Source organism: Saccostrea echinata, unplaced genomic scaffold (genome assembly GCF_033153115.1).
Source record: "Saccostrea echinata isolate AGI-Se365-2 ecotype Australia unplaced genomic scaffold, CSIRO_AGI_Sech_v1 ptg000081l, whole genome shotgun sequence".
NCBI lineage: Eukaryota > Metazoa > Mollusca > Bivalvia > Ostreida > Ostreidae > Saccostrea > Saccostrea echinata.
In genome coordinates, this window is record NW_026889830.1 from 1,191,513 (window position 1) to 1,202,018 (window position 10,506).

General features: G+C 37.9%; 1 protein-coding gene across 1 annotated transcript; it reads right to left on the reverse strand.

Moving 5' to 3' along the window:
• Positions 1–850: 850 nt before the first annotated feature.
• On the reverse strand, positions 851–9,391 carry LOC133176762 (uncharacterized). Its single transcript, XM_061311833.1, has 3 exons — positions 8,358–9,391; positions 7,320–8,154; positions 851–1,207 (listed from the first exon to the last, which is right to left on the reverse strand). Exons 1-3 carry the CDS (start codon positions 9,389–9,391, stop codon positions 851–853), a joined length of 2,226 nt encoding a protein of 741 aa, XP_061167817.1.
• Between the last annotated feature and the right edge of the window lie 1,115 nt (positions 9,392–10,506).

The following is a 10,506-nucleotide window of genomic DNA, read 5'->3' on the forward strand; positions in this document are numbered from 1 at the left end:
CGAGCAAAAAAGATACTATGATATTACATCCTTAAAATGCTAGAGTCATAGGGTTCATAAAAATAAACAGCAATATCATGTTTTTACAACAAAAACTAAGAGCCATAAGATATTTTACAACAAAGATACAATGTCATCATCTGAGTCAAAGGATGCGGTCTCCCTTTAAAATAACGTCATGCACGAGGGACTCTGACGTCATACCAATCACATCGGTTATGGAAGGTCCTTTCACTCGACAATACAGGAAAAACAAGGTATGAAGTGCACAACTGGTGGCAGGATCCGGCTGTACTTGTACGTTGATGAAGAGACAGATCATGGCGTTATGATCGATAAAGTCTCTCAGACGACTATAGCACTCTCCTGGCAATCTTCCAAAACTGTCGTAAAATTCGCATTCGTTGGCGTTGTCGAACCAGTAAGCGACCCAATATGTCCCCCTCTTGTCGATTGGGTTCGTGTTGTAGACGAAAGCCAAGGGAAACTGTCGAACACGCGCAGGCAGCGTGTCGGAGGCAAACACCCCCCGAAAGTGAAGTTTCAAACCGGCAACGTCTCTACCAGATGAAGTAACTGAACCGTATCCATGTCTGCATTTGCCGTATCTCTCTGGCTTGAACGACGAGGAGCAATCCTGGATATTCGCAAAGGCCAGAGCACTCACGGTCTCCGTGGTTGGTTAGGAAAATCGAGCGTACACTCCGACGTTTGCCTGATGTACCAGGTTTAAATACCCCTCACCCAGGTCGTTGGGGTCGAGGTCAAAGGCATAAATGGCATATCCTTTAGAAAACTGGTCGCGGTCGATGATCAAACCGTCGTCCTTGCACCATTTTTCGGAAGCTTATTACAGGTTACAGAGAGCAGTGACGTAATTTCGATTGTCACCAAAGTCCATTTTCAGGGAGCGGGCGGGCGTGAGTTCTCCGTTGACCGTCACAACGATTTCGAACAGACTGAGGTGTTGAAAGTTGAAAGGATTGCCCTCGTAGCTCCCGTTAAAGGTCGATTGTTTCACGAAGGCCAAGTACATCTTGGAAGGTCTTCTTCCGTTCCACACGTCGTCCCAGTAGACTTCACTGGTCTTATCCGAGATGGTCATTATCTTGACATCGATCTTCAGACAATTGTACCGGGCCGGCGATTTGTTGATGGCTTTGGCATGTCGACCAGGTACACCTGCTGTGAGCTTATCTTCCTTGAACTACTGGCATCAATTTTTTTTGCAGTTTGTTTGTTTGTATGTTATTTAACGTCCCTCTCGAAAATTTTTCACTAATATGGAGACGCCACCACTTGCCGGTGAACAGCTGCAAATTTTGTCCTAATCTCGGCACTTACGGGCATTGAGCAGTGAGGGATCTTTTTCGTGCCAGCACCTACAGCGACACGGGACCTCGGTTATACGGTCTCATACGAAGGACCGGTCTCCACGTCCCACAGTGGGATTCGAAACCGCGACGTAAGGATCAACTCCTAACTTCGCGACTCTAGAGCAGACGCTCTAACCACTGCGCCACGCGGGCGACTTTTTTTCAGTAAAAAAAGAATTGAAAACATTTTTTTTTTTTTTTTAGAAAATTCAATATTTTAATTTAAAAGAAATATAATGACAACATTTTTAAATGATGCATTTTTATCGCTTTAATCACTAATACTGAATTTCAATAATCGACGTCCTATAGCATGAACTTCTTCCGGTATTTTTGTCCGTACATACATTGTACATATATATTAAAACAACAAGATAAGTATAGCCAGCTGTAATTAAGCAAGCAAAGGATTAAAAAAAATCAGCAATGATCGCCCTTGTAACCAAATTGGTTTCCTGATTGTGTAAGTTTCTTTTGCCTTCTTTTGAGATATTATCAAGCCCTTTTTAATCATTTGCAAACAATGTTATGATCCGTTTACAAACCTTAATCCTTGTACTATTCTACAATACTTACAAGAAACTGATTTTTACAATATGATTTTAAATGTATATATTTTTATTAGCATTCTTCATAATTTTCAATTTAACTGTTTTAAAATTTATAAATTTTAAAATTTTTAGTCCGTTGGATAAGACATTTATTGGGCCCCGTTTCAAGAATTGCAACCCCCCCCCCCCGTGTTTTCGATAGAGATAGTCTCTTTGGGGCCGCCAGAGAAACCCCAAAAAACTTTAAAAACCGTTTATACAATATTTACATTCATACCGCGGAAATATGGCTGAAATATTGCCGACTAGGTGTAAAACAACAACAATCAATCACTCATACGAGGGTCGTTCAATAAGTAATATCATAGTAAATTCACAGTTGAAATGTTCAATTAAAGACCTCCTAATCTCAGAAGACCCGATGATTTTTCCTATTGTCTTTGCAAAGAAATTCACTTTTAAAATATGCATGGTCACTACACTGAGCTGAAAACTGTTTCAAATGATCTCTGCTAAAAAGATGAAAATGAGAGCGTATGTGAAAACTGTGCCTCTTTACATAAATCTTCGAAAAACACATATTAAAGATGTGATTTTTATATGTGAAAAGAATAGTCTTTAACGCTGTATAGTTTTCAGATTGATTCAGAAATTCAAAAGTAAAATAGGAGAGTTGAAATATAAAAGTCAAACTGGTCGTTTGAAATTTGTAGGGATACCAAAAATTATCGATGCAATGTGCAATATGATATCTGAAATTGTCAGATTACAACCCAAAGACATTGCTAGGACACTAAGCATTTCATCGACATTCCATTTTAAAGAATTCTAACAACGGAAATGAATATAATAATATTTCTATCATAACAAAAATTGCATAAAAAATTAGAATATAACATATTTTTGGTGCATTGGCACTATTTGGCAGAGCAAGTTAACAGATGCAAGTTCTGAAGATAAAAATAAACATAGATACTGGCCACTAGAGTTTGACCTTTTTGTATCGTTTTCTGAAAAGTTTTAATCTATTGTGGGTTCCTCAATTATGCGGATTCACAACACGTGTGTGTTGAAGCTTACATGAATTCTTAAAAACGCAACACTGCATCAATGTACGACTTGTTTCATACCAACTAGTCCGCCATATTTCTTTCAGATACCTTGTCTATATACCCCAGTATCCTCGTTACACTTGAGTGAATTTTTGGTTTGGCTATCGACGCGTGCACATCTCCGATAGAGAAGTATTTGGGAACCTATGAATTGATGAAAACTTTTTAAAACCAGAACAGATAAAAACAGTCATAACGACAATTATGAATAATTATCGTTTTGAATAATATAAATGCAAGTTTGGAAGAAAAAACTTAGTACATATGTAGTTTCGCCTGTGTTTTAAAAGCATACCATGCAATATATGCACAATAAACTTGAAATAATACACAGTAAAACTCGAACAAACAATTTACAATAATCTATCGTAAGAAAGGAACAAACAACCAGCGTATTTGCTATGCATATTCATATGCATTCACATATTTGATGCATATCGAGAGAACATGTCGAACGCTGTAAACTTATTCATACCTGGAAAGAGACCACTGTACCGGTTCGAAGATGTGCACATGCCGAGTGATTTACACCTTGTATTCCATTTATTGAAATATGCACCACAAAAAAGTAATAAACTCCGTAAATATTCAACAATTATTCAGCTTTTGCTTGTTAATCATTTTACTGCCCCCCTCCCCCCCCCCCCGCTCCCCCTGGCATACACACATTTTGAGAAACGGTGCTACGTGCCTGTTTTATATGCATGTATAGGAAGCCTTTCCAGATTGGAGAGTTTCCGCAGGCAGTTTAAAATTTGGTACCTATTCAATTTCTTGTACTTTTAGAAGATCTTAAAAGATAGTTTAAGGATTACTTGAAACCTTGACCGCAAGATTATGGATGAATATTTTTTGCATTTTCAATACAAGTATATTCTCTCTCTCTCTCTCACATGTGTAAGCATCCATATATGTAAGAGCAATAATGCATATAAAATCCTATGTAGTAAAAATCTTGGGATATGCTATAGTCTTTATAAGGGCAGATTAAGGAAAATTTTCTGGGGCAAGAGTGGATCAAAACTGCTGAATAAAATGTCTCCTTTTTTTGACAAGCCAAAAAGGAAAAGAAAAGAAGAAAAAACCTACTCACCCAAACGAAAGAGGAACTAAACAATTTTGAAAACTATATTTCACGGAAATGGAAACATGTGGACCCTTCTCACGTACTTTCCAGAGGAAACGAAGTCAGTTTTTTTTGTTTCTTTATACCAATTAGAAGCTCTGAAGAGCACAGAAGGTTCCTACCAGATATTTTTTAGACAGGAAAAAAAAAAACTTTCAAAATATAAAAAAAAAAAAAAACAATTTTTCGGGGGAGGGGAGGGGGACACTCTCAAGGGCACATGTTTTCCTTTCCTATAAACTTTGACTTTTAATATATAATATTTAAAGAAGTAATAAACATGCACGCAACCATTTTTTAATCATTCAGTCATATTACAAAATTTCTTTAGATATCTAGAACGTGTAAATATGTGTAATTGTTAAAAAAAACACTTATGTTATGTAATGATTAGTACTTTTGCATCGCCTTGTGATATCTCTGGCAATGCGAGGATTGTTGAATCACCCCACTTTACATTTGGGTACACAGTAGCACTATTTCAATTATCAATATTACTTTCATATATACTAATAGTGTAATACTTACTCATCTTCACACATGTAATGTAGATTATGTTATATTTAGAGTACGAGTTTCCTACTGTATCGGATATACAGCTGGGGCGGGGCTTAAGGCGATAGCTCGAGCCGGGCCCCGTCCTGTATCTCCGATACAGTAGGAAACGAGTATTCTAAATGACTTGTGACATGACCTTTCTTATGACCTCGCTAATTTACATGTGTATTTGGGTATATATCTCTCAACCAATTAGATGATTTTGCAGAAAGTTGATTTAGTACCCCATTTTTTATCAATCGCAACTGAAATGCCGAGTGAGGTGGACGTGCAGGTATCCATCAATTTAAATAATTATAATTATGAGATGCATTATATAATGTGTTTTCCCAAAATTTAATTTATATTTGATTGCTTAGTTTTTTTTCTTTCTATTTAGCTCTTGCTGACTTCGTTTAAAATCTAAGCTACGAACTTAGTGCAAAACATTTTGATACATAAGAATCATATATGGGAATGTATTTGAAGAAAAATGTTTCGGGGAGGTCGTATTCTGAGAGAAATGATCGACAATGTCATACATGTGTATGCAATTAAAATTCTTGGCTCCAATTTGAAATAAACAGATGTAAGAAAGGGGGCATATTATCTTCATGTTTGAAACCAAATGTAGAGGAACCAAAGGCAGATCCAGCACTCACTCGCGTGCGTCGGTATCCCCCCTTTTTATTTTTTTTTCTGGCTTTGTAAATTATGTTTGTTAAACTTGTATACACTTTTAATTTATCAACACGAAACGATCACGCACACATAGTGTCAGGCCTGATTATGAATCTACCCCCCATCATCCCCCCCCCCCAAGAAACTCCCGATTTTCCAGTTTGGACACTTTTTTTCGAAAAAAAAAATTGTGTACTGCTCCCACTCCCTCCTTTCTAAAATTTTTGAATCCGCCACTGGTAACTTCACGTTGTAAAGTTTTATTCTTAATTCATCTCAAAATTTTGAATAAATACTAACAGCGCTATCATGCGATTTGGTTGATTCTACAGTACAGTTTCTGCTCATTTGCAATAGAAACGCCCTCTAAAAGTGTTCTATATCGCAGTTATTGTACGGCTGACTTCAAAGGAAAACTCGCCGGGTCATGTCACAATTTATATACACATATTTACGTCTGTGCTTATGTGTTTATAAAATAATCTACCTTTCATATTTTTGTATATATTGAAGTTGAGTAAGTCTGTCTGTGCTTGTTGGTAATTGTATCAACCGTGCTTGTAATTTGTGACGCCTAAAAGGGTCCTGATTTGAAAATAATCCGTCTACAGAAACAAATTATTCAGTGTGTGTAAATTTGAGATATATTAGTTTTATATCTAAAATAGTTGAGGCCAGTTCATTGCACGTATTTAAATATATTTGATCAAGGAAAATCCTGCCTTTTTCCCGACATATTGAAAAAATGTATTCTACATATTCCACCCCCCTTTCATTTTCTTTAAAAGATGTAAGATCTGTAACAAGAATGTATGTTTATGTAATAAATTTGTAGTAATGAAGCCACATTCATGAACATATTTACGACAGGTACCGACAACAGTTAGTTCGATTTCTGAAACGTTTTATTTGCGTGATTATATTGTCTTATCAGGCAAATACCAGTGTCATTTCCACCTTCGATATTTTCCCTGACCAAAAATGCTGATCGGCAGGGACCACGTGTGTTCAAGTGCTAGAGACAATGTGTTTACCGTTGAGTTACAAATGGAGTTATTTCATCTGTGATGCATATTTCAATAAAAGGAAAATGGGAAGTAATTTTTTCGACATGTGCACATCTCTGTAGCGATAGCAGTATTTCAGGCAGATAGTTTAGAGCGTTCGACGCGTTTTCTCGGAATGCATGCATGTACAACTTGAATGCGTAAGTTGCATTACCATAGTATGTGCATATACCGTGCAGCATGCATAAAGCTCAATAGTACAGTGTTATTTGGATAAAAAATGCATGTGGTAGTCTTTTCTTCATTATTGTTCATGCATATATATGTATATCAAAGATGCATTTGCCGTTTTGATTTTTATGCATTGCATTATTCAAAATTCATATACTCCATTCCAGTTTTCAATAAAATTCCTAGTTTTGGTAGGACTGTCAGATTTATTGCATGTTCCAAAACTGCTTTTTCGGAGATGTGTACAGGCCTACGTATTTTCGGTCAATTCATGGCGTGTTCCAAAACTTTACTATTGAAGATGTGCACATGTCGACAGCCAGGCTAGAAAATCACTCAAGTGTGAAAAAGACATCAGGGTTTATATAGCCGATAAAATAAGTGAGCGAATCTGAAAGAAATATGGCGGACAGGGAAGTACGGGAATGAAATAAGTCGTACAAGGATGAAAATATCACATATTTAAGAGTTCATGTCAGCTTTAACTGGAAACGTTTATTCAACGACACAAAACATAAGTAACTCGCACATCATTCAGTTCATTCGTACATATACACATTCGTATAATATCATTACATCTCCCTTCTTTTGAGTAAAACAAGTATGCTAATAAAAAATGCAAAAAAAAATCTGTAAACACATTTGTATGATTGAACAGAACCATTTTCTCATTTAAACATTTACACAGATACAATTACTTTGGGTTTCACAACTCTACCATAACGAGTAATATAAGGGGTGGGGTTACATGTAGCAGGAGATTCATGCTTAACCTCAGTAGCTGGCTCTGAGATTGGCTGAACAGAATGAGGACTAGCTGAACTAGGGGGCGAAGTAGAAGGTTCTGTGAAACTGACGATATTGGAGTCTGATGTATCTGGCTCAAAATTTTCTTTTGAGTGGATCAGGTGTCGTCTGTTTCTACGGTACAGTGCACCCTCTGTGCTTTTTACTGTATATGATCTGTCTCCCTCTTCTTTGGTTCTTCGCTTCAATAGTTTCCCTTCTTGGTACCTTATACTGTCTCCTACTGAAAGGGATGGTAGAGGCTTAGCACTGCGATCGAAGTATTCGTTCTGTCTGTCTGTCTCTCTCTCTCTCTCTGCTTCCATCAATTCCCTAACCCTGACTGGCACCTTTGGTTTTAGTTCATCCGACACTACTGGAAGTATAGACCTCAACTTCCTACACATTAATAGTTGGGCGGGTGAGTAGCCAAAGTTCAAAGGTGTTGTCCTGTATTCTAGTAGTCCTAGGTTATAATCTTTCCAATCTGCCTTGCTCTTATCCAAGATTCTTTTGGCAATCTGTACTGTCTTCTCCGCCAATCCATTGGACTGTGGATACTTTGGACTGGAAGTGACATGGTTAAAGTCATACTCCTGAGCAAATATGGAGAAATCCTGGATTGCGTATTGTGGACAATTATCTGATACAACTTTTCGTGGAATACCAAGCCTACTAAACATCTTCATTTTCTGTATAACAGCTTGACTGGTTGTCTTGTGTAGTTTCTCTATTACAAAGTATCTGCTGTAGTAATCAACCACTAACAGGTACTCCTGGTTGTTTCATGTGCTGTAGCTATGGTGTCCCATGGGTAGTCTGGAATATCATGACTGATCAACGGCTCCTTGGGGTTTGAGTTCCTCTTCTCTAAGCAAACCCAACATTCCAGAACCATGTTATTGATGTCTGCTGACATGCTGGGCCAAAATATAATATCTCTATCTCACCTCAAGCATTTTTCCACACCCATGTTGCTGATATGTACAGCTTTCATCATCTGGCGTCTTAAGTCTCTTGGTATGATTATCTTGTGACTCTTAAATATAATGCCATCTATTTCTGTCAACTCATCCCTATGGTTCCAATATTCTAGTGCTTGGGATGGACATTTCTTTTTGCGTTTTTCGGGCCAACCATCATGTATTATGATTATAAGTATCTTCATTTGTGGGTCAGCTTGGGTTGCTAATCTGACTTCCTCTAATCTTCTATCACTCACCCTACTGCTGGACATCACTGTATGTACATGTGGATCCATGCCTGCTGTTAGCTGTGGGTAAGTATCTGGCAAAAACTTGCGTGAAAGGGTATCCGCAATTGGTATGTCTTTGCCTGGGATGTGCATCAACTTCAGATCATAGGCCTGCAGTTGCAAAAGCATCCTTCGTAACCTTGCTTGGGCCTGTGCGAGTGGCTTTGTGTGAATGGCAACTAGAGGTTTATGGTCTGTATGGATCTGGACTTCCCTACCATACAGGTACTGGTGAAATTTCTTGCAGCCAAATAAGATAGACAACATCTCTTTCTCTATCTGCGCGTAGTTGATTTCTGCTGGCGTAAGTGCAAATGCAACTGGTTTGTCATCCTGCAAAAGCGTAGCTCCGAGTCCAAACTGCGATGCATCAGTCTCCAATACTACTGGTTTTCCTGGGTAAAAGTATGTAAGCAGAGGTCCCGGTGTTCTGGTTATTAGGTCCTTGACCTTCTGAAATGCCTGGACCTGTGGTGCATCCCATACAAACTCTCTGTCTTTCAGCAGCAACTGACGTAACGGACTGGCGATGTTAGCAAGATTTGGTGCAAACTTTGAGAGGTAAGTGATCATACCCATGATAGTCTGAAGCTCTGACTTGTTGGAGGGGGGCTCCATATCCTTGATGGCAGCTACCTTAGAGGGGTCTGGCTTCAATCCCTCTGCCGAGAGGATGTGGCCAAAATACTCCACTTCCTGAACTCCAACTTGTAATTTCTCTTTGTTCATCTTGATGCCCACACTCGTGCATCTATCTAACACCCTGATTATGTTGTCATTGTGCTCTTGTGGTGTCCTGCCATAAACCAATATGTCATCAACATGGCAGCGACTCCTGGCATTCCTTGGAAGCATTTGTCTTGCGAGTTCTTCAAGCCAAATGGTAAACGCCACGCTAGGTAGCGGTATCTCCCAAATGGAGTATCGAATGTAGTGAGCAGAGATTGTTCACGTGAAAGTCTAACAGTCAAGTAACCAGAGCTGGCATCTAGCTTAGAAAAGTACTTAGCTCCTGAGACTTGAGGAAGGATATCGTTTAAGGTCCTCATAGGATAATGTGGCCTCATAATAGGTTTGTTAAGTTCCATAGGATCCAAACATACTCGAAGTTTTCCAGATGCTGGCTTAGTAGTAACGACTAATGAGTTCACCCATTCCGTCGGTTCCGTTACCTTGGTGATGTTCTGATGTTCAATAAAATAAAGACACAGATTCAAACTATACGATTTACGCAATGTCATTTATTAATTGTTAGAAAATATTAATATGCGGCTGTCTTTTTATATTGTTACGATAATTATGATGTTTGATGACGTAAATATTAATCTTGTCTACAATTTTGATGCATACAGGCATATCTACTATTTCTTCTGTGCCTTTTTTTTGGAGAGTGAGAAAATGATATTAAAATATCCGTTCAACATTATGTCATTTAGTTTCGGGATTTAAAGATGACGAGAGAGATTATGCATGTCTAGATGCAAAGGAAAACAGACTAGCATTTCGAACCCTTCCACATTTCATCTTACAAATAAAACAATTCTGAGCATAAAGACTCTTGAGGCAAACTGAAGATTACACATTATAGTATACCAATGTTACGAGTTAAATCTGCAATGCTGATGTGAAGAAGCAAGAACTCTTACATAAATTTTACAGTAACCAAACAAAATACTGCAAGCAAAAATATTTTAAAATGAAAAACAAAACTCAGGAAGCAAAATTGTAAACTGAAAGGAATATCATTTTTGGATTTTCTGGTCAAACGTTTTTACTAAAAATAGATTGCGAAATGTAACGGTATTGTTCTTCTGTGTGACCACTTATCTGAAGTAAATATTTTG